The sequence below is a fragment of the Aquarana catesbeiana genome, linkage group LG04 (assembly GCF_042186555.1).
Source record: "Aquarana catesbeiana isolate 2022-GZ linkage group LG04, ASM4218655v1, whole genome shotgun sequence".
NCBI classification, from domain to species: domain Eukaryota; kingdom Metazoa; phylum Chordata; class Amphibia; order Anura; family Ranidae; genus Aquarana; species Aquarana catesbeiana.
In genome coordinates, this window is record NC_133327.1 from 39,072,060 (window position 1) to 39,097,883 (window position 25,824).

At 42.9% G+C, this 25,824-nt stretch overlaps 1 protein-coding gene across 6 annotated transcripts in view; it reads right to left on the reverse strand.

The window, feature by feature from the left end:
• Positions 1-25,824, reverse strand: part of LOC141139169 (cytochrome P450 2K4-like) — a 112,765-nt gene that overhangs the window by 29,261 nt on the left and 57,680 nt on the right. For all 6 annotated transcript variants that reach the window (XM_073625068.1, XM_073625067.1, XM_073625069.1 and 3 more), the window contains 2 exons: positions 10,549-10,725; positions 8,567-8,708 (listed from right to left, as the gene is read on the reverse strand). In XM_073625068.1, the coding sequence (XP_073481169.1) occupies positions 8,567-8,708; positions 10,549-10,725 (319 nt within the window). The remainder of the gene's footprint in view (positions 1-8,566; positions 8,709-10,548; positions 10,726-25,824) is intronic.

A 25,824-nucleotide genomic window follows, 5' to 3' on the forward strand; every position in this document is an offset into this window, starting at 1 on the left:
AATAGAGCTTTCTTTTGGTGGTATTTGATCACCTCTGCGTTTTTTATTGTTTGTTCTTTCAACAAAAAAAGGGCGACAATGTTGAAAAAAAAAAATATTTTTATTTAGGCCAATATGTATTCTTCTACATATTTTTAGTAAAAAAAAAAATCCCAATAAGCATATATTGACTGGTTTGCGCAAAAGTTATCACATCTACAATTTATGGCAGTGATCAGCGATTTTTTTTTTGCGACATTATGGCAGACAAATTGGACACTAAGTGACACTTTTCACTTCTTGGGGACCAGTGACACTAATACAGTGATTAGTGCTAAAAAAATGCACTTTCAATGTATAAATGACACTGGCGGGGAAGGGGTTAACACCGAGGGCAATCAAAGGGTTAAGTGTGTTCCTAGAGAGTGATTTCTAACTGCGTGGGGGATGGACTGACTGAAGGAAGAGAGAGAAGCAGTTAAGCAAACAGCTAAATACAGATGAAATACATGCAGTATATGGTGGGAGCTGTTTTAGCTGCTGATTGCACAGCCCCCAGAACCGCAAAGATTGGTGAATTATACCAATTATACATGCAGTAAATACAGTTGGTTTATTTCCCCACCACAGCCTGCTGAAAGCTGAATGGACAGCAGCAGATAAGTTCATCCCTCTTTTTTCTCTGCTTTCTCCTTCTATCGTCTTATTCTTTGTCAACACATTTGCCCTCTACTAGGGATGAGCCGAACACCCCTCCGGTTTGGTTCGCACCAGAACCTGTGAACGGACCGAAAATTCGCACGAACGTTAGAACCCCATTGACGTCTATGGGACTCGAACGTTCGAAATCAAAAGTGCTCATTTTAAAGGCTAATTTGCATGGTATTGTCCTAAAAAGGGTTTGGGGACCCGGGTCCTGCCCCAGGGGACTTGTATCGATGCAAACAAAACTTTTAAAAACGGACGTTTTTTTTGGGAGCAGTGATTTTAATGATGCTTAAAGTAAAAAAAAAAAAAGTGAAATATTCCTTTAAATATCGTACCTGGGGTGTGTCTATAGTATGCCTGTAAAGTGGCGCGTGTTTCCCGTGTTTAGAGCACTCCCTGCACAAAATATCATTTTTAAAGGAAAAAATCTCGTTTAAAACTGCTTGCGGGTTTAATGTAATGTCGGGTCCTGGCAATATGGATAAAAATCAGTGAGACAAATGGCATGGGTAACCCCCAGACCATTACCAGGCCCTTTGGGTCTTGTATGGATATTAAGGGGAACCCCGCACCCAAATTAAAATAAGGAAAGGTGTGGGGCCACCAGGCCCTATATACTCTGAACAGCAGTATACAGGCGGTGCAAACAAGACAGGGACTGTAGGTTTGTTGTTAAGTAGAATCTGTTTGTAATTTTTAACGGGTAAATTTTTAACGTGTTTAGCTCCAGCCAAAAAATCTTTTTTAAGCTTTTTGGAAAACATAGGGAAGGGTTATCACCCCTGTGACATTTGTTTTGCTGTCTTTCCTCCTCTTCAGAAGATTTCACCTCACTTTTTGTCCCAATGACAAATGTTTTTTGAAAATTTGGGGTTTTTTGTGGAACAAGGATTGGAAAGCATCAGTTGAAAGGAGAAATGTTTTTCCCATATTAACTCTTACAGGAGAGAATTTCCCTTCCTAGGGGTAGATTTCATCTCACTTCCTGTTGTCTCCTTCTGTTTGCAAGTAGGAGTCGTTTGTAAGTTAGATGTTTGAAAGTAGGGGCCTGCCCTATATACTCAGCAGAAATTTGGGCCTTAGGTGTTGTTGTGGCCAAAACACTGTGAGCCCTCACAGGGCCCTGCTGTGAAATATTAGATCAAGAATTGTAATTACATGCCCCTGTTGAACAAGGGCAGAAAAATTGGGCCTTTGGTGGTGGTGGTGCCACAACACTGTAAGTCCTCACTCACTCTTTGTGGGTGCAGAAATGGGCCCTGCTGTGAAATATTAGATCAAGAATTGTAATTACATGCCCCTGTTGAACAGGGGCTGAAAAATTAGGCCTTAGGCACTGGTGCTGGTGCCACAACACTGCAACCCCTCACAGATACTCTAGTTGGAATGCAGAAATGAGCCCTGCTGCAAAGTATTGCATCAAAAATTGTAATAACACGCCCCTGTTAAACAGGGGCTGAAAAATTGGGCCTTAGGCACTGGTGCCACAACACTGCAACCTCTCACAGATACTCTAGTTGGAACGCAGAAATGAGCCCTGCTGCAAAGTATTGCATCAAAAATTGTAATTACATGCCCCTGTTAAACAGGGGCTGAAAAATTGGGCCTTAGGCACTGGTGGTGGTGCCCAGAACCAAAAATGTTCTTACAAGCTATCAGCGTGATGATTGAGGAGGAAGAGGATAATTACTCAGGGATAGTCACTCAGCATCAGCATAGGCAGTCTTTGAAGGGATCCGAGATTTCAAAAAAAAATATTCCGTTACATCAGCATCAGGTGCTTGGTAGCTGGTGGTGATCCAAGACTGATTAATTTTTATGAAGGTCAGTCGATCGACCGAGTCGGTGGACAGACGCACCCTGTGATTGGTTACAAAGCCTCCAGCAGCACTGAATGTGCGTTCCGAAAGAACGCTGGATGCAGGACAGGCCAGTAGCTCAATTGCATACTGTGCAAGCTCTGGCCAGTGATCCGTCCTCAAGACCCAGTAACCCAGAGGATTTTCAGTGGGAAAGGTGTCCAAGTCAGATCTTGCCCCTAGGTATTCCTGCACCATGGAAAAACAGACGCTGGCGATGGTTGCTGGAACCGATCATACCTTGGGGCTGCGGACCAAAAAATTGTCTGAATGCATCGGTCAAACGGCCACCTTCTCCACCGCTCCTTCTTTGACTGACCGAAGCCTCAGCAACACGTTGTCCAGAAACAGGAGTTTGTAACCTCCCAGTCTCTGGGAATGCATTGCACAGACCTTTCTGCAAGGCCTCCCGAAGATGTTTCATCCTCTGCTCCCTCTGCGATGGCAAGATAAGGTCCGCAACCTTACCCTTGTAACGTGGATCAAGGAGGGTTGCCAGCCAGTATTGGTCCTTCTCCTTGATACCACGAATACGAGGATCCTTCCGCAGGCTTTGCAGGATCAGGGAGGCCATGCAGCGTAGGTTTGCTGAGGCATTCGGTCCGGAGTCCTCTGGGTCACTAAGCACGACATGGTCCGCAGCCACCTCCTCCCAGCCACGTACAAGTCCATGTGTTTCTTGGGACTGATCCCTTAAAGACTGCTGCTGATGCTGAGTGCCAGGCTCCACCTCCATACTGACACAATCTTCTTCCTCCTCCTCCTCTTCCTGTGTGATCGGCGGGCACGCAGGAACACTGTCTGGATAAAGGGGGCCTTGAGAGCTAAGGAAGTCCTCTTCTTCCTGCCTCTGTTCTGCCTCAAGTGCCCTGTCCATTATTCCTCGCAGCATGTGCTCCAACAGGTGGACAAGGGGGACAGTGTCACTGATGCATGCACTGTCACTGCTCACCATCCTCGTGGCCTCCTCAAATGGTGACAGGACAGTGCATGCATCCCTGATCATGGCCCACTGGCATGGGGAAAAAAAACAAGCTCCCCTGACCCTGTCCTGGTGCCATAGTCGCACAGGTACTCATTGATGGCCCTCTGCTGCGTGTGCAGCCGCTGCAGCATGGCCAACGTTGAGTTCCACCTGGTGGGCATGTCACAGATTAGGCGGTTCTTGGGCAGGTTAAACTCCTTTTGGAGGTCCGTCAGCCGAGCACTGGCATTATATGACCGGTGGAAATGCACACAGACTTTCCTGGCCTGCCTCAGGACATCCTGTAAGCCCGGGTACCTGCCCAAGAACCGCTGCACCACCAAGTTAAGGACGTGAGCCAAACAGGGCACATGGGTCATTTGTCCCTGTCGGAGGGCAGAGAGGAGGTTGGTGCCATTGTCACAAACCACCATTCCTGCCTTAAGTTGGCGTGGCGTCAACCACCTCTGAACCTGCCCCTGCAGAGCTGACAGAACCTCTGCCCCAGTGTGGCTCCTGTCCCCCAAGCACACCAGCTCAAACACCGCATGGCATCTTTTGGCCTGCGTACTTGCGTAGCCCCTTGAACGGCTACGGAGCACCGCTGGTTCCGAGGACAAAGCACAGGAAGAGGCCATGGAGGAAAAAGAAGAGGAGGGGGTGGAGGAGAGAGGTGTGTCACAATCATTAGCATTTTGGAGGCGTGGTGGCGGAACAACCTCCAACACTACTGCACCTTGTCCTGCATCCTTCCCAGCTGCCAGCAGAGTCACCCAATGCGCCGTGAAACTTAGGTAACGTCCCTGTCCATGCCTGCTGGACCATGAGTCAGCGGTAATATGCACCTTACCATTGACCGCCCTGTCCAGCGAGGCATGGACATTGCCTTCCACATGCCGGTAGAGAGCCGGAATCGCCTTCCGTGAGAAAAAGGTGGCGTTTGGGTACCTGCCACTGAGGAACTGCACATTCCACAAACTCACGGAAGGGGGCAGAGTCTACCAACTGAAAAGGCAGCAGTTGAAGTGCTAGCAATTTTGCCAAGCTAGCATTCAACCGCTGGGCATGTGGATGGCTGGGAGCAAACTTCTTTCGGCGGTGCAGCAGCTGGGGCAGGGAAATTTGCCTGGTACAATCTGACGTCGGTGTACCAAAAGCAGATTGCTCACAAGTACTTGGCTGTGACACACCTAATTCTACACCTTCATTCCTCTCAGTGCAGGTCTCAGAGAGGACTGAAGGTATAGTGGGGTTGGAGATCTCAGCTGATGAGGAGCAAGGAGAGGTCTTCTTTGTTCTTTGGTGTGGGTCTTTTAGATACGCTTGCCAACGAACTGCATGGCAGGTCAACATATGTCTGGTCAAGCATGTGGTACCCAAGCGGGAAATGTTTTGGCCACGCGAGATACGCTTGAGACATATGTTGCAAATAGCAGCGGTGCGATCTGATGCACTTGTCTCAAAAAAGGCCCACACCAAAGAACTTTTTGAATAACACGCAGAGACTGCAGCGCCCTGCACATGTGGAGCTTTGGGGTGTGATGCAGTCAAGGTGCTGCCCTTAGGCTGTCCCCTGGAGGGCATCCTGCCTCGTTGGTGATGTGCCACCTCCTCCTCCTCCTCTCTCCTATCAGGCACCCACGTTGAGTCAGTGACCTCATCATCCCCTCCCTCCTCATCACTGGAGCAAACCTGGCAGTATGCTGCAGCAGGGGGAGCATGACTGCCAGATTGCTGTCCTTTTTGGGCACCCCTCTGTCCGTGCTCACATTACTGCCTTCATCGAGCTCAGTATCATCATCAGAGCCTTTCAAACGCTGGGCATCCTCCTGGAGCATGTACCCAACACTGTTGTCAAACAGTTCGAGGGACTCCTCAGGAGGACATGGTGGGGCTAGGGAAGGAGTCACTGATGACATTGAGCCAAGGGAAGAGGCCGCTGCTTTGCCAAAGTACCCTGGGCATGAGTGAGAGAGGATGAGGAGGATGAGGACGGCTTGGACATCCACTCGACCAAGTCTTCCGCATGTTGCGGCTCAACACGGCCAGCTGCCGAAAAAAAGGCCAAGCTTGTCCCACGGCCACGTGCTGATGAGGATGCACCGTCTCCATGACCAGCACTAGACACAGAGCCCGCTTGCCCTCTCTTATTGGCTTGTGACTGTCTGCCTCTCCTTCTTGGCCTTCCAGACATACTAATGGCCTGTAGCTGCACTAAGCTGGGATATATATATATGCCCATATCGTTCGCAATTCGGCGAACAGGCGAACAGACGATGTTCGAGTCGAACATGGGTTCGACTCGAACACGAAGCTCATCCCTACCCTCTACCTGTTTAGGTGGTGTACAGTAGTATAGGGGTTTGCAAGTTGCTGATAACATGGCAAACTCAGATACTTACACCAGCTGCATTAAAAATATATTTTATGTAATGATCTAGTATTCTAATCAAGTTCAACCAATAGTAAAAAAAAATAAATACATAGAAAACCTCCATATACGCAATCCTATACCCACAGCCGATTCAGAGGAAGATAAAAATCCCAATAAGGCATGGTCCAATTTGCCCCAGGGATGGAAATTCCTTCCTGATCACCCAGGTGGCAATGAGATTTTTCTGTATCAACTTCCCCTGGCGTTATTACCTATAATTTTTGGGAACCAGTTATATTTATTAAATTGAGCTGGTCAGAACTAGTTCTTTTGAGGGATTCTATTTCAGACCAGGGGAGCGATGTCACTGTCCCCCACTGTCCCCCAGGTCGCCACCACAGTCAATCTCAGTTCTGGCTGCAGAGGCGCAAGTGGCCTTGAGGGGGCACAGGCATATGGGGGTCAGTTGACCTTTCCAGAGACAAGGTCAAGGTGACAGTCTTTTTTAGCACCAGAAACCCAAAACAATTGCAACCAATCAGTATTTATATTGTACCAAATGAACTCAGCAGAATGAATTCTCTCTGGTTGCTGAACTTAAAGCGGAGTTCCAACTACAATCTCAATTTTTTTTTTTTAGAACCTTTCACAAGCGTTTACAATGTTATTATAACACTCACGTCACCTATTAAAATTGTCCTCCGATGTCCTGTTTCATCTTTTAAAAAAACTTTGATGACTGTGCTCTGGCCGTTGTTATTTTGCTTGTGGGCATGTGAAGCCCACAAGCAATTAGTTCCGGGATATTGTGCCCCATTCTCGCACATGCGCAGTAATGCATCGTCTCGGCGCTGTAAAGTATACAGGTTGCCATAACAACGGGTGGCGGCGGAAGTGCACGCCCAGTTGTTATGGCAACCTAGCCCTCTGCAATGCCCACTGAGCCCAGGCACTGAAGGAGGCAGATTACGAGGGACGCCCTAGCAACAGGCATTTAGAGGTAGGTGAGTAAAAAAAGAAAATTTTTTCCAAATGTTTTTTTTATGCACATCAATGAATTTTTTTTTTTGGGAGTGAAACGCCACTTTAAATACAGTGCCTTGAAAAAGTATTCATACCCCTTTAAATTTTCCACATTTTGTCATGTTACAACCAAAAACATAAATATATATATAATGTGATAGACCAACACAAAGTGGCACATAATTGTGAAGTGGAGGAAAAATAAGTGGTTTTCAAAATTTTTGTATAAATAAATATGTGAAAAGTGTGGTGTGCATTTGTATTCAGCCCCCTTTACTCTAATACCCCTAACTAAAATCTAGTGAAACCATTTGCCTTCAGAAGTCACCTAATTAGTAAATAGAGTCCACCTGTGTGTAATTTAATCTCAGTATAAATACAGCTGTTCTGTGAAGCCCTCAGAGGTTTGTAAGAGAACCCAATAAACAAACAGCATCATGAGGGCCAAACTTCAAACCTACCAAGACATGGCCATCCACGTAAACTGACAGGTCAGGCAAGGAGAGCATTAATCAGAGAAGCAGCCAAGAGACCCGTGGTAACTCTGGAGGAGATGCGGAGATCCACAGCTCAGGTGGGAGAATCTGTTCACAGGACAACTATTAGTCATGCACTCCACAAATCTGGCGTTTATGGAAGAGTGGCAAGAAGAAAGTCATTGTTGCAAGAAAGCCATAAGAAGTCCCGTTTGCAGTTTGCGAGAAGCCATGTGGGGGACACAGCAAACATGTGGAAGAAGATGCTCTGGTCAGATGAGACCAAAATTGAACTTTTTGGCCTAAAAGAAAAACACTACGTGTGGCAGAAAACTAACACTGCACATCACCCTGAATACAACATGCCCACCGTGAAACATGGTGGTGGCAGCATTATGTTGTGGGGATGCTTTTCTTCAGCAAGGACAGGGAAGCTGGTCAGAGTTGATGGGAAGATGGATGGAGCCAAATACAGGGCAAACTTAGAAGAGAACGTGTTAGTCTGCAAAAGGCTTGAGACTGGGGCAAAGGTTCACCTTCCAGCAGGACAACGACTCTAAACATACAGCCAGAGCTACAATGGAATGGTCTAGATCAAAGCATATTCATTTGTTAGAATGGCTCAGTCAAAGTCCAGACCTGAATCCAATTGAGAATCTGTGGCAAGACTTGAAAATTACTGACAGAGCTTGAGCTATTTTGTAAAGAAGAATGGGCAAAAATTTCACTCTAGATGTGCAAAGCTGGTAGAGACCTACCCAAAAAGACTTGCAGCTGTAATTGCAGCAAAAGGTGGTTCTACAAAGTATTGACTTAGGGGAGCTGAATACGAATGCACAAAACATTTTTCACATATTTATTTGTAAAACATTTTCGGAAAACATTTATCATTTTCCTTCTACTTCACAATTACGTGTCACTTTGTGTTGGTCTATCACATAAAGTCCCAATAAAATACATTTACGTTTTTGGTTGTAACATGACAAAATGTGGAAAATTTCAAGGGGTATGAATACCTGTTCAAGGTATAAACACAACAGTAAAATCCAAAAGGAACTCTGTACTATATTCGGCACCTATTTATAGATTCCCTGTGATCTAAGTGGTCACAAAGAAGCCATCAGATAATTGAGGTAAATTGAGAGAACCTCTGTCATGCCTAAATAAAAGCACAAAAACTTACTTTGGATTTCTGGGTACTTCATCATTAACAGAAGGCTCCATCGGAGAGTAGCAGAGGTTGTGTCCATTCCAGCAGCAAACAAGTCCGTAATAAGAGATGTCAGATTTGCATCACTAAAATATAACTCTGGATTTGGCTTTTCCTAAATTTCACACAGTTAAGAATTATGTCATTATATTTTCCCTGGAATTCATATGATACAGCCATGAGGTCCTCAACCTTCATCCGGTATAGAGCCAGATTTAAAAGGTTTTGGAAACCCGCGGCCAAAATAGATATTTCCGCTTTAAAGAAAATATGTTATTAAAAACATGGAGGTACCAATTGCAGATGTTGCACCCTCCTAGTTAGGTGCTAGATTTAGATACAGTAGATAGGATTTAGTTTGTGTTGGTGTAATTGTTTGTTAGGTAAAAGCATAGTTTGCTCACTGTACTCAGTGAAGCTGCACTCTGCTAGTCAGGTCTGCTCAGTGTGCTCCACTGCTGCCATTCTGTCTGACAGCTTCTTCTGTATTCAGGGAACTTGAGAAGTTTCTGGATGATAGGTGTGTAGCTTTGCACATGGCATCATAAATATTGATGCAGCCCTGGCCTATCCCACAGAGGCATACTCTGATGGCATGTAGGAAGACTATATATATTCTGTCAGCACACTGAGCTCAAGGTCTTTTCCCAGAAAGGATTAGTCCAGCCTAGTGGGCACGCTGCCCTCTCAGGCAAAGTTGCTGTTATGTCTGCCAACGTGAGCCCTTAGGAAGGCCACCTGAGGGCCTGGATGCTGAGACTCTAGATCTAAAGAAAGCTGACTAGGGGGACTGCCCACAGAAGATCTGGTCAGGTAGCACCAGAGTAAGGTGTCCCTTCGAAGTTGGAATGAAGCGTTCTTGGGCCTTGTGTGAGTACAGACGCTTGAGAGATCTCAGGGACCTATGTGCTTTTGCTACCCCTCAGGTGCTAGAGAAAGTCATCTGTGTGTCTATTTAAAGGAGACACAGGCTGGTGTCCTGAAGAGCTTTGTCCAACTAACCTTTGGCTTAAAGGGACTCTGCTCCTGTGAGTCTAAGAAAGGAATTCACAGTTAACTACTACCACCACCACTTTAAAAGCTGAAGTCTACTGTTTGCTACAAGCACATACTTTAATATAGCTTGTCCTGAAGAATACTGAAAGTCTTCAAATGTATATGGTTGTTGTTGGAGTATCCCACCCAATTCCCTCAACCCTATCCAAAAACAAAAACACCCCTAGACTGGTCATTGAAGAAGCGTGTGATTGAGCCTGTGTGCCTGGCTGCAGGATGAAACATGTGGAGAAGACCTAGACAGTATTCTTGTTATGGGAGTAGCACTACACTGAGTTTACCTTAAAAAGGTTAGCTGACTGAAAGACATGCTGACCATCAAGCTTTAAAGACCAATTCCAGCCAAAGCTTTTGATTTGTTCTGAAAAAAGTAGGGAAAGGCTAAAACCTCTATCAGGGTTTTATTGCTGGGAGATTGTTACCCACTTCTAGGACAGACAGTGAATGGGAATCTCCCCAATGTAGACAAAAACACATTTGTTTGCAGATTTTTCATTCAGTGCTCACAATGGGAGTAGCATAGCCAATATTGACTATTAGCTAGAGCGTCAAGTTTCATAACAGAAACTATAACCAACAGCTGGCCACATACTAGTAGTTTTTCAAATGAACATTTCTGTAACATAAAGGTAAAAGTGGGATAACTTTACCAACAACTGAGATATGACATAACCTGCCCAAGTAGCATGATTGTAGATATAGTTGCATTTAGTGGCATTAAAGATACAGTACTCTCTTGATTCAGTACTCAGTAGAAGACAGATGTTCCTCAATTAGATCGTGAAAGGAACAAGCAGGCCTGTAGACTAGAATTGACACCTAGACTAATGTTCCCACCCGTTCAGGACACCCTTTAATGAAAAATATTAAAGACACAGGCTACAAAGAATGATGTATACCTCCCTTTGTCTGAGAAGGAAGACCTCAACAACATTTCTCAGGTCATTGACATCCAGCTCGTTCCTCTGGTTGGTAAAGGTTTCTCTGATAAAGGCATGCAGTTCATCTATATGAAGCACAATTTTTCTGTGGCTCCCAGGTAGCCAACGGATGAGAGATGGAAATGAATTATACAGCTGAAATAAAAGATAAGCATTGGCCCTTATATATTAGAAATTGGGCAAGCAGTGATTTGTAAGCATTCTGTAAACACAGCTAACACAAATAATAAGTTTAAATATGCTTTCCATTGAAATAGCTATTTCCATGTTGTATTATTCATAATCCATAGCAATTGTCACACAGCTGTGAAATAAGAATACAGTAAGGAAATAGAGGATCACAAATGTGAGAAGGCATAAATACACGAGCAATAAAATTCCAGCTTGTTTTCTTCTTTTGGCATTTCATGAAAACTCCCTATACACAGTTTTATTTTGTAAAAAATAATAACGCATTTTTAGGTGCTGATATTGATAGTCATATGGATACAGATTCATTACTGTAGGGTTTTTTGTGCTTAACCACCTCAATACCGGACACTTTCAACTCCTTCCTGCTCAGGCCAATTTCAGCTTTCAGTGTTGTCACACTTTGAATGACCATTACAAAAGTCATGCAACACTGTACTCAAATGAACTTTTTTTTTTTTTGGAGACAGATAGAGCTTTCTTTTGGTGGTGGTGGTGGTGATTCACCAGTGTTTTTTTTATTTTTTGCTAAAAAATAAAAAAGACCAAAAGTTTTGAAAAAACAAGTTTTTCATAGTTTGTCATAATACTTTGCAAATAAGTAATTTTTTCTTCATTAATTTAGGCTAAAATTTATACAGCTATAATTCCTTGGTAAACGTGTCCCAAAACAGTGCATATTATTTAGTCTGTATGAAAATTATAGCGTCTACAAGCTTTGGTACATATACTGTATATGAAAACTGATCTGTCGGATGTACTGACTGTCTATCTTATTTCTTGGGGCCCTAAAATGCCAGGAAATACTTTCTAAATTACCCCTTTTTGGAAAGTAGGAAGTCTAAGAGGCATGGTGAATTTTTTGAAGTTGTAACATTTTGTCACACTTCTTTGGAAAATAAATAACTTTGTTTATTTCTTTTTTGCACTGTTTTTTTTTTTACACGCTGTCACCGGAGCAGTACAGCGTCATCATATGACTGGTGTGGCAGTGATCAGGAATACTGATTGGTGACAGTATGTAAAAAAAATTAAAAATCTAGGGAAGTGATCAGTATTTTTTTTTATGCTATTAATGCTAATAACAGTGATGATCACTGTTATAAGAAATCCTTTTATGAATGGCATCCATTCATAGCCATTATGTACTATCGGGATAGCTGTGATTCTGTGATTGGCCACAGCTATCACATGATACAGTGCTTTGTCTGTAGCATGTAATCACTGTGACCAATCACACAGATAGAGCTTTCTTTTGGTGTTATTTGATCACCTCTGCGGTTTTTATTTTTTGCAATATAAACAAAAAAAGACCAAAAATTTGGAAAAAAAATGATATTTTCTTCTTTTTGGTATAAGAAAAATACAATAAACTCAATTTTAGTCATACATTTAGGCCAAAAAGCATTCAGCCACATGACATTTACCCATCTTAGGTAAAAAAAAAATAATAAGCGTATATTTATTGCTTTGTGCAAAAGTTATAGCGTCTACAAACTAGGGTACATTTTCTGGAATTTACGCAGCTTTTAGTTTATGACTGCCTATCTCATTTCTTGAGGTGCTAAAATAGCAGGGCAGTACAAACCCCCCCAAATGACCCCCTTTTGCAAAGTAGACACCCCAAGGAATTTGCTGAGAGGCTTGTTAAGCACATTGAATACATTATTTTTTGTCACAAGTGATTGAAATATGACAAAAAAATAAATAAATACATTTTTACACAAAGTTGTCACTGAAATGATATATTGCTCAAACATGCCATGGGCATATGTGAAATTACACCGCAAAATACATTCTTCTGCTTCTCTTGAGTACGGGGATACCACATGTGTGGGATTTTTTGGCAGTCTAGCCGCGTACAGGACCCCGAAACCCAAGCACCGCTTTCAGGGTTTCTAAGGGCGTAAATTCTTGATTATACTCCTCACTACCTATCACAGTTTCAGATGCCATGAAATGCCCAGATAGCACAACCCCCCCCAAATGACCCCATTTTGGAAAGTAGACACCCCACGCTATTTGCTGAGAGGCATGTTGAGTATTTTGCAGATCTCGCTTTTTTTTCTTGGTTTTCAGGGCCCCGTACGTGGATAGGCTCCCAAAAAGCCTCACACATGTGCTATCCCCATACTCAGGAGAAGCAGCAGAATGTATTTTGGGGTGTAATTCCACATATAACCATGCCATGTTAGAACAATATATCATTTAGTGACAACTTTGTGTAAAAAAAAAAATATTGTAATTTTCCTGAAACTTGTGGCAAAATATAAAATATTCCATGGACACAACACACCCCTCAGAAAATAGCTTGAAGTGTCTACTTTCCAAAATGGGGTCATTTGTGGGGGTTTTGTGCTATCTTGACATTTCATGGCCTCCGAAACTGTGATGGGTAGTGAGGAAGTGAAATTACAATTTCTGCCCTTAGAAAGCATGAAGGTGGTGATTGTTTTTTGGGGTCCTGTACACGGCTAGGCTCCCAAAAAGTCTCACATATGTTGTATCCCCATACTCAGGAGAAGCAGCAGAATGTATTTTGGGGTGTAATTCCACATATGCCCATGGCATGTTTGAGCAATATATAATTTAGTGACAACTCTGTGCCAAAAAAAACCCAAAAGTTTGTAATTTTCCCAAAACTTGTGGCAAAATATAAAATATTCCATGGACTTAACATGCCTATCAGCAAATATCTTGGGGTGTCTACTTTCCAAAAAGGGTCATTTGGGGGGGTTAACCTGTCCTGATATTTTATGCACAACATTAGAAGCTTATGCCACACATCACCCACTCTCACTCTTCTAACCACTTGAAGACAAAGCCCTGACACTTTTCGTTTACATGGAAAAAATTTTTTTTTTTTTTGCTAGAAAATTATTCTGAACCCCCAAACATTATATATTTGAGGCCCTACAGATTAAAATGGTGGGTGTTGCAATTTTTTTTTTTTCACACAGTATTTGCGCAACGGATTTTTCAAACGCAATTTTTTTGGAAACAAAAACACTTTTTTGAATTTTAATGCACTAAAACACACTATATTGCCCAAATGTTTGATAGAATATAAAAGATGATCTTATCCCGAGTACATAGATACCAAACACGGCATGCTTTAAAATTGCGTACAACTGTGCAACGGTGACAAACTACATACGTTTTTAAAAGCCTTTAAAAGCCTTTACAGGTTACTACTTTAGATTTGCTAAGGAGGTCTACTGCTAAAATTACTGCCCTTGATCTGACCTTCGAGGTGATACCTCACATGCATGGTGCAATTGCTGTTTACATATGACAAGAGACCGACGCTTGCGTTCATATTTGCGCACGAGCACGGGGGGACAGCTGTGCTTTCTTTTCTTTTTCTTAATTTTTTTTTTTGGGGTCGGTGTGATAAGATGCTTTTCCAATTTCCCAATGGCGCTGTTTATATCCGGTGAAACCGAAGTCATGAAATGCTCGTAGCTTCCTGTTTCTTAGGCCATAGAGATGATTGGAGCTGTTCTGATCTTTAATCAGCTCTATGGTCAGCTGGCGGAACCATCAGCTGCATTATCAATTTCCCTGGTGGGACAGGAGAGACCCAGAAAACCAAGGAAGATGACGGGAGAGGCACGTTCCCTCCCGCTGCTTGTAAAAGCAGTCTAACGGCTAATTAGCTGCTAGGATTGCTTTTACATGAAAGCCGACCGCTGGTTGAAAAGAACAATACCAAGATAATACCTAAACCTGCAGGCATCATTCTGGTATAACCACTCAAAGTCCAGCAACATACCAGTACGTTGCTGGTCCTTGTTGGGCATATATTGTAATGTTCTTTTTTTTCATGCAGCCTGTGGGCTGAACGAAAAAAATATATTGATCGGTGGGTATGCCCACCATTAGAATACCTCCCTGCATCCACCCACTTCTAATGATGGGCATACATGCACCATTTTTTTTTTAACTGTGGTGGTGAAATCACCTCCTACAGCGCTGAAGTCACTGATTTACGTATCGTGAGAGCAATTGCTGTTGCTGTCAAGATAAATAAATCAGTACTGCAGCTGAATGGTGTACCTCAAAAGCAAACAATGGTAACAATAAAACATTAATTCAATAAAACCACAACAATCGGTGCCAAAAAAAGAGTAAAAAATATATGCCGAAGCATGGGGACAATCCGCCCCTAATGTTAGGGGCAAATTGCCCCTCCACCCCTGCCCCCATTCTTTGAAATATATGCTCTTTTTTTTTAACTGTTGCTGTCAAGATAAATAAATCAGTGCTGCAGCTGAATGGCGTACCTGAAAAGAAAATAATGGATAACAATAAAACACAGTAAACAGTAAAGTATAAAAGAATTACATACCTTAAAAGCAAACATGATAAAACATTGTAAAAAGAGCTGAACAATAGAGAGAGAACAATAGAGAGAGAGCACTAAAAAAACAACTTTTCTTGGCTTTTTTATTTTATATATATATATATTTTTTTTTTTTTTGATTTTTACTTTTTTTTTTACACTTTTATTTGTAACAGTAACTGTAACGGTTCCAGGTTTGAGTCTCTCAAAATGCGATGGCATCTTTGGAGACCCTGTGAAAGTGTGTCCTAGTCTGTGCAGTGCTGTACCCTACGCTAATACTCCACTAGTGTGTGGTAGCATTCTAAACATTCACCAATGTGAAGACTAGGATGGTCAGGACAGGAGAGCCAATAATAGCGGGTGTCACGCCTATATCCACGCTTGCTACAGACACGACATCTTCTTTGGCATGATCGTTGGGTAGGGGTACCAGGGGGGACATACAGAAAATGCCTCCCATGCAGCCGGCTTACTGCATTTGCGTTATTAAGTTGGGGCACAGCACTGTCTAGAAACAGAAGGGCTGTGACGATCTCTTCCTAGAATTTAAGGAAGGATCCAGTTTGTCCTGACGCTTTGTATAGCACATAAGCGTTCAGCAGAGCCAATTGAAATAAGTACACAGACACTTTTTTATACCAGCGTCTGGCCTCGGGCAATTAAGTACGGCGCCATCAACTGGTTGTTGAGGTCCACACCTCCCATATTAAGGTTGTATTCATGGACCCAGAGTGGTTTCTCCACAACACCAGTCACCGTTTGAATTTGGATAGTCGTGTCTGCGTGAAGGGAGGACAGAACAAAAACATTCCGTGAATCCCTCCACTTCACTGTGAGCAAATTATTACTTTTTAAACAGGCTCTCTCCCCCAGCCTAAGACGGGAATCTACAAGCCGCTGGGGTAAGCCCCGGCGATTAGATCTCACGGAGCCACATGCCCAAATTCCATGATCAAACAAGTGACTAAAAAAGTGGCACGCTTGTGTAATAATTGTCCACATACAAGTGGTACCCCTTTCTGAATAAGGGTGACATCAAGTCTCACCCAATCTTACCAGAGCTCCCTATGTAACTTAGGCAGTTTTACGGCTCCATGTGACTATCTTTTTCCTCGTAAACCATAAAGCTATATGTATAGCCTGTTGCCCTCTCACAGAGCTTATACATCTTGACCCCATATCTGGCACGCTTGCTGGGAAGATACTGTTTGAATGACAAGTGGCCAGAAAACTTAATCAGGGACTCATCAACGCAGACAACTTGATCCGGAGTAAACAAGGCTGCAAACTGATGTTTGAAGTGGTTTACAAGGGCCCGAATTTTGTGGTGCCGATCATATTCATGGTCACCTCGAGGACGACAGAGTTCATTGTCGTTGGAGTGCATAAATCGCAAGATCAGCTCGAATCTAGCCCTGGTCATGGAGCTAGAGAACACGGGCATATGGTGAATTGGGTCAGTGTACCAATATGACCGCAACTCACTTTTTTTAGTTATGCCCATGAGGAGGGATAGGCCCAGAAAGGTCTTTAATTCGGAGACCATGATAGGTCTTCAATCTCTGGCAAGAGTCAACTGGCGATTAGCGGCGATGAATTGACCAGCATACAAATTGCATTGGTCCACAATAGATCTATAGCAATCTTCCATGAAAAACAGAGAATAAAAATCAAGTGACGTAAAATCAACTGTTTCCACCTGAATTCCGGGTTGCCCAGTGAATGGGGGAAGTACGGGTGCTGCAGAAGTGGTGGGCTACCAATTCGGATTGGCAAATGCAGCAGGAAGGGCACTATGGGCTCGACGGGTCTGTCTTTTGTCTTCTTGGTGGCTGCGGGACACTAGTTGTGCTAGCCACCTCATCAGCTTGAACTGCACTTATGGGACTCGCCACATTAACACGTGATACTGCAGTACTGGTTTGACTACGGCCAGGGTGTACTAGGCCACTGGTGCTTGCCATTTCACCAGAAGAATGAGCGGCACTAGTACTGGCTTTCTGCTCCATACGAGAGCCCTGCGGTTCTTGCACCTCAACAACAGCAGCAGAACGGGGTTGGGTATGCCTGACCTTGGCAGGGAACACTACTCTGTCATCAGAGCTATCTGTCAGGGTGCCGCTGCTGTCTACAGGATCGTATTCTGAGCCTGAATCTGACAGATGAGTGACTTCCTCTTCACTCTCATCTGTCATGCTCAGAAATGTGTAGGCCTCTTTACTAGTGTACCTTCGATTGGACATTGTGGCCTCTAAATTTACTGGTACAACTAGTGAAACTCACAGGAAAAAAGAGCACCTGACTGTCACCCGACTGCTTCAAACGCTACCAAAAAAACTGTTAGCATTTGCAGGGATCAGGCCTGTCTCTGTGAATGCTGCAGTTATTTGTTTTGTATTTTGTAAGTGACAGTAATCGTTTGATACTGCACTTGGGTGGGCTGGGCTGGGCTGGGTGGAGGGGCTAAACACAGGTGCTAGCAGGTATCTGGGCTGATCCCGCTGCATTTTTGGGAACCCTAAACTACTGTGGACGCTAGTATAGATCTGATATCTGATCAGACAGATCTTATCAGATATTGATCCGTTCCGTACTAATCTGACGCTGCCTGGGGCGACGCAGACCCTGACTGATGCTAAAACCTAACTGATGTCAGCCACCGGGTGATCAGGGGGTTAAACCTTTATTAGGTAATATATTGCGGGTGCCCCAACGCTATAAAAAACTAACCAACCAGCGTCACCCAAGGCACTAATAAGGTGATCACTGGTGATAGGGGGTTAAAGGGTTAACTAGGGCAATCAGGGGGTTAAAACCTTTATTAGGTAATATATGGGGGTACCTGACTCTATAAAAACCTGACGGTGAAACTAATCAACTAACTGGCTAACTAGCGTCACCCGTGACACTAATATGGCGATCAGAAAAAAGATCTATTAGTGACACTGAGAAAGGGGGTGAAAGGGTTAACTGGGGGGCTATCAAGGGGTTAAACCTTTATTATGGGGGTTTGGGGGGTACCCTAGACCTAATGGGGTCTACTTTTAATTGCCCTAACACCGATTAGAGTCACAAGTGACACCAATGTAATGATCAGTGAAAAATCTGAAAACTGCAATTGATGACACAGTGACAGGGAGTGAAGGGGTTAACTGGGGGGGTGATCGGGCGGGGGACAAGTGTACCTATGTGTACTGGTGTTAGTGTAGTGTTGTGCAACTCATGGTAAGATGTTCTCTCTTCTCTCTCTGGAACGGGAAAGAATTCCAGAGAGGGCGATGACATCACTTTCCCTGTCAGTGTTTACACTTACAGACAGGGGAAGCATATTCATTCGCCAGAACCGATCAACAGGTCCAGGCCAGAAATCATTGGCCTGGACCTGAAGACCGATCGTTTCTGCTACGAATCCGATCGCCACAGGCATAGCGGGGAAGCACGTGCGCCCCAGGCCTGCGGCCGCGAGCGATGTGATTATGCGCACCTGTGCCACTTTGCCGACGTATATCGGCGTGAACCGGTCGGCAAGTGATTAAAGAGCGACTGCTTTTCTGTTTAGGTGTTTCTAATAGTGGGTATTAAAATGGAGATTGATCAAGTACCAGCACGCCTATTACAATATGGGAGATAATATACTTCTCCTAAGCAAGAAGAGAAGATCATAGTTATGGTTCAAGAAAAGGTTGTAAGCTAAATTCAATATTTAACCCCTTCGGGATCATAGTTTGTAAACAAAATATCCATTCCTTTTCTTTTCATAGAAGGATAGTGTCATAATCACCTCTGCGTTTAGATAAAGATAGGGCAAAAATGCCTTTTACTTTTAATCCCTCGATAGAGGATTTATGAAATCTCTCAAAGTGCTGTGCTATGGGACCCCATTTTGAATTACCTTTATCCTTACTTTTTTTAATGTTTCTAATACTACAAAGGTGTCCCCCTATACATGTACATACAGTATTGCCGCGTACACACGGTCGGAATTTCGGCCCGCAAAAGACCGATGAGAGTTTTTTGTCGGAAAATGCGACCGTGTGTATGCTCCATCGGTCTTTTGCTAGCGGAATTTTCAGTCGGGAAAAGTTCCTATCCATAAATGTGATCGTCTGTGGCAATTCCGACGTGCAAAAAACCCACGCATGCTCAGAATCAAGTAGGAGACGAGCTGCTCGGTCTGGTAAAACTACTGTTCGTAATGGAGATGGCACATTCGTCACACAGATAATTTTTAAATCTTTCAATGCAGCGCATTCTCTTCTTCTTTATAATGCTAGAAGAATGAAGTTGTTTTGCTGCTAATATTCACACAGAGTTCTCACAAACTTATTTCTTTATTATTTGTCGTGATCTCATGAATAATCTTTTTTGTTTTTAAAGCCAGATCTCCATAATAATGTTTATTTATTTTTTTATAGTCTTTTTTTTTAATCAAGATCTCCTGTTTTTTTTTATTTTTATTATTTTATAGTCATCTCCATATTTTTTTTATTTTGTATGTCACATTTCCACAGCACCATTATTATCTTGTATTTGTAAACCTCAAGGAGGTTGTTGGTGTCCTTTGTTAATTTGACATTGTATTTTTGAAATGTACCTGCCTACTCACAAACAAACTGTCCTATTTTAATAAAAATACATAGGCAAGTATTTTCATAAATTAAAAATCAATTTATTCTGGCTCCTAATAACAAAATAAAGAGGGAAGGCAACGCTGGAGAAACTGCTGGAATTTGCGAAGCCTTTGGCCCCCAGGGCATACATCAACTCTGTGGATAAAAAAAATGGTAGCTTGAGAAATCTATATAATAGGGAGCACAATCTGGTCCAGGACTCCCAGAGATCACGAACAGCAGCAGATGACATATATGTCCCCAGGCTGTGGTACTACCACAGCTTGCGTGTTCTGTCAGACCAGACTAAACCCAGGCAATCACTTTCTTCTCTTCGCTGCAACCTTCCCTCCACGCTGGCCTGCACCCTTTCCTGCAGCCTCTCCTGCAGGCTGTGGCTCTGGAGGTGGACTTGTGGCAGGAGGAGGAGGAGGATGGGTGAGCATACATAAGTGGACGTCATCCATCATTTGGCCACTCAACCCCTTATGGATGGTCTCACAAATTAATTTTTTACATTTGCAGCGTGGGCCCTCCTCCATTTGCTCCAAATTTGAGGCTATATACATTCTACAGGCCTCTAAAGTGTTGAGGGGGGCTTTCAGGGCATCATTAGCCTCCTTAATGAGGCCCAGCGCTGCCTCCTCCTTGTTCCTCCCCTTCCTGGGCCTTTTGGTTGGAAGGCGGAAGGGAGGGACCTGGGATTAGGTGTGACTGGGCCTGGCCACCTCCTGGTTGCCACTTCCCCCCGCCTCCTCCTGTATGCCAAATTCCAGAGCCTTGTCCTGGCTGAGGTCTTCCTGTGTATGAAGAAGGGACATAGTTTTAGTTTTTGGGTCATCAATCACACACAATTTTCAGCTCATGATTGTTGCAAATTGAATGTTAATAAATAGAAAAGACTATCAATCTGAGCCCAGCATTTTTCATTCTTGTCCCAATCATTTGGCCCCTACTGTCTATTGATATGTAAAACACTTTTTGTTAAATCATTCATTTGTTAGTAATAACATCTAGTTAACAACAATCATTTTCCCACAAAAAATATGCTTAAACATACTATACCTGGCTCCATCTGGGCTCCTTAATTTCTTCCTGGATGGAAGGCCCAGGTTGGTCCTCGGAAGCCTCAGCTGGGGTTGAGGGAAGAGTGGGTGGAAGGCTGGATGGAAGGGGGGCCAGAAGAGTCGAAACTGATTCCCTGGCTTCCATCTGGTCATCCAGAAAACGCATCTTGTTGTAGTACCACAGACTGGGTACATACACATCATCTGCTGCTGCTCCTGACCTCAGGGACTTCTGGACCTTCTGAAGCTCCTTCCTATATGTGCTTCTCAAGCTACCAATTTTATTTTCAACAAACGTCATGTCTGCATTGGGGACCTGCATTTTCACAAATTCCAGCAGTTTCTCCAATGATGCCTTCCTTGCTGGTTTATTTCTATATAAGGGGTTTTTCACCTCCCATAAATTCCTCATATCTTTGTATCGATCTATGAATTGTCCCATAAAATCAGGATCTTTAAATTGTTTCATTTTTCCTGAAGGACCAAACACAAGACAAAATCACTAAATATCAGGCTAAACTCTCCTAATCTTATCCCAATATAGGCCTCAATCTAGAATCAGTATAGGCCACTCATGTCCCAACATCTCCAGAATTCGACCCTTCCTGACTAATGACGCCACAAAGCAACTTATTCACTCCTTGATTATTTCCCACCTTGACTACTGCAACTCTCTCCTTAATGGCCTACCCTTAAGCAGGCTATCCCCCTTTCAGTCTAATATGAATTCTGCTGCTAGACTAATACACCTCACTAACCAATCCATGACTGCTGTTCCTCTCTGCCAATCCCTTCACTGGCTTCCCCTACCCCACCATGTAAAATTCAAAATGCTAACCATAACATACAAGGCCATTCACAACATCGCCCCATCTACATCGCCAACCTCATCTGCAGATATCACCCAAATCGTCCCCTCCGCTCCTCTCAGGACCTCATGCTCGCTAGCTCCCTTGTTACCTCCTCCCATGCTCACCTTCAGGACTTCTCCAAAGACTCTCCCATCCTCTGGAACTCCCTGCCCCAGTATGTCCGATCAGCCCCTACCCTGTCCACCTTTAGGAGATCCCTGAAAACTCATTTATTCAGGAAAGCCTATTCCACACCCACCTAAGAACTGTACCCCAGCCACCCCCATCAAATCATTCTCTGCAGCTATTATATTTTGTACCACCACCCCTTCCCTTTAGAATGTAAGCTCTACGAGCAGGGCCCTTCTGTATCTTTTGTATTGAACTGTTCTGTAATGTTGTCCCCCCTATACAGTGTAAAGCGCTGCGTAAACTGTTGGCGCTATATAAATCGTGCATAATAAAAAAAAGTTACCTTTGTTATTACGTTCGTCGCTTCCGTTCCTTCTTCCACACACAGAACGTAGTTACGACACACGCGTGTTAGCTTTATATACACTGCAAATGCGTGAAACTCTGCCCGCGTCGCCCACCTCTGACGTTCTTTTTTCAAGAATATTCCCGCCCCTTCTCTCTTCAGTGCGCAGTAGGAGCAACATGGCAGAGACACAGGTGGTTGGCAATTTGTCATCTAGTGAGCAGAAAAGCCCAGAGCCCCCAACGTCAGGATCCAGGAGGAGGAGATTTAAGGCCACCAACATGGCCTTTAATAAAATGGTGGAGATGGTGGAGATGGTGGAGATCTTGTGCAGGGAGGATTATGATGGAAAGCATGGTCCGTACACCCATCCCAATTTGCGAAAGGACCAAATCATGACTACAGTTGTGAACACTCTGGAGCACAAGTTTGGGGTATGACGGTCCAAAGAACAATTAAGGAAATGCTGTTCCGACATAAAACTGAGGGAGCCGGATCAGTATCACAAAATAAAGAAGGTGCTTCAAAAAAGTAAGTACTTGTCGTGTGTTCCTGTTATGATTATTAAACTTGCATGCTGCTCCATGTGCTTTTCTTTACTGTTGTACAGTTTTAAATAGCTACTTTCATGTTCGTGGGCACAGTCATCGTTCGTAGGAAACATTGTTCGTAGGAAACATTGTTCATAGGAAACATTGATTGTTTGCCAATAAATACAATGTATTTTGCTGATACCGGGTTATAACTACATTTTGGTCATGCTAATTTGTCTTATTAAAAGAAGTTTTGGACATTGTTGTCTAGATGTCTTTGACATGTGAATGAATTGCAAACTTGATTCAGTGGAATGTAAGGAGAGGACACTTAGCAGCTGTTTATACATCTGGACTCAGGAGCACTAGTGTGGGACACCAGAGCACATTTTTAGGGTAACCCACACAGGTGCTCCAGTGGATACTTGGGGTGTCTCCATCTGTGAAACTTGGCCAAAAAAGGTAAGTATTCCAGCTTGGTAAAAAGGGGATTTTAATCATGTCTTCAACTTGGATCTCTTCCCAGACAGACAATTGTACACCACTTCAAAGCAATGTTTCATATTCCTATTTCTGGACTCAAATATCTGTGTGCTAAGTATACCTTTTGTTTCATTATCATAGGGGAGAAAAGACTCAGACAGTCAGAGGATCCCAGGGACCCCGACCTCGCCAGCCTGATTGGCAAGTTAGCCCAAGTCCCCCGAGGATCTGGAGGAAGGAGAGGGGGAGGAAGTGGGCGAGATGGGCACCCCATAAAATGAGTGTCTGACACCCCAGCTTCAGGTAAACTATGTATGCCTGTATATTTCTAAATACATGTTTTTTCAACAATTTTAGGTGATGTTCTGGTTGTAGAAGAGGAAGCGGCGGAATGTTTCAGTAGGGCCAGAGCCCAAACCCTCATTCAACAAATTATGGCATGGAATGGGGAGATAGACGTGATGCAAAATCGCCTTGACTTTATGCAGCAGGAAATGAAGAACATGATCAATTTTTTGGGGAGAATATAATCCCTTTTTCTCAAATCCGATCATGTTTTCTTCTTCTTTTTCGATTACCCCAAAAAGTTTTTTGTATTTATACAAAAGCCAAATTTTGAAGATGCACATGGTGTGTCAACATGTGCTATCTGCCATTAGGTGATCTCAATGTACGCGTTTTGTGGGTGCAACCCCTTCCTCATGACTCTAGTAGATGAGAGGAAGGGGTTGCACCCCCAAAACACGTCCATTGATCCCCCATGATGGGAGATAGCACATGTTGACATTACCCATTTGGACTCCCAATTTGTGTGCATCTTCAAAATTTGGCTTTTACAGGGGTGACACCCCATCTGATGAAGGCATTATCAAGACATTTTGGACACTATAATGTCTGATATTGCCTTCAGTGTTTCAATGTTGAACTTTGTAAGTTCCTGAGTTGTGTATGTTATGTTTTGAAACATGCCTGTTTATGTACCCTGAAAATAAAAAAATAAATAAATAAACCAATAATTGGTGTTTTTAAGAGAAATATGTTTTACAACGCACATGTGAATGTGCACAGAATAAAAGATTTTTTTTTTCCTTGTCAAAAGAAGTTTATTGAGTATACAATGTTATAAAGATACATAAAGTAATTTACAAGGATCTATAAAGTAAGCTCATTGTTTTACAGTAGGGTTTATATAGGTAAATATCATGAAATTTCAAATATTAAACATTGGGTTCACGTAAACCTAAATTAAAGATATATATCATTTCCTTAGTTACTTTTGTAGGTATTTAAATGATTTATACCTACTATACATATTGTTTACAAGTAGAGTGTATATAGGTCAAATAAATTCTGATAATGAGCTTTAATCGTAAGGTGGAGAAAAGGAAAGAGAAAGAAGAAAAAGGGTTGAAAGGAAGAGGTATGGTCCACAAGGTTGTCCCGCTCGTCAGTTTATTATTCTTTTTAGTTCTCTTTGAAGCCTTAGAATGGGTGTCTCTGTAAGTCATTTAATCTGTTACCATGGCAACAGGACAGAGTCATTGAAGTTTGACAGGAACTGTTGTTTTATCCAAGGATGCCAAAGTTTTACAAATTTTGGAATTTGATTTTGATCGATGGCTACCATCTTAGCATGGGACATTGTATTATTCATTCTGTGAATTGTTTCTGCTAGTATCAATGTAGGAGATTTCCATGCCTTGGCCACTGTTTGTTTTGCAGCCGTTATTAGTTGGATCATAAGTTTGAATTGAGAGAGTGTTAACCATTCCGGTTTTAGATTAAGTAAAGTTAAATATGGATCTGGTTGTATTATTTTTTTAAATATTTTAGATGCAATCACGAAGAATTCCTTCCAGAAGGTTTGGATTACTGGGCACGTCCACCAAAGAGCTGAGGTATTAGGTGAATATTTTGCCACTCTAGCGGGTACAAGGTACCAGCGAGTTAGGACTTTATAATTTGTCTCCAGTGCTAAGATGTTGGGTGAGGATGACTTAGATGTGAGCAATATGTTAGACCAGTCCGTGTCTTCTAAAGTTCGTCCCAGGTCCTCCTCCCACCTCTGAACGTAAGAGGGTCTATTAAGATTTGCTACTCCATATAATTGATTATAAAGTGATGAAATTGTACCTTTAGCAAATGGATCTTTTGTACAGATTGATTCAAAAATGGATAATTGGGATAATGGTGTATCCCCCTTTAGGAATGGTGTATAGAAATTTTTGATTTGGAGATATCTGAATATCTCAGAGTTTGGTAGATCATATTTTTCTCTAAGCGATGGGAATGAAAGGAATGATTTAGATGCTATGAAGTCATTTAGTGTCTGAATGCCTGATGTTGTCCAAGCTTTAAAAGAATTTGGGTAGATCCATGCCGGATAAAAGGCCGGATTTCTGATAAAAGAAAGGAGAGGATTGTGTGGAGATTGTAACTGATATTTGTTTTTTAGTTTATCCCAGAGAGATAAGAAGTGTTTAGTTATGGGATTATGAATTTTAAAGCGGTCTTTAGGATCAAGCCATAATAAATTTGATATTAATAGAGGGTCATTTTCTGAAGCCTCTATAAATACCCATAATGGGATTTCCTGTTTTGCATGGTATTTGGACAGACTGGCCAAATGTGCTGCTCTGTAGTAGTTAGTAAAATTAGGGTATCCCAGGCCTCCT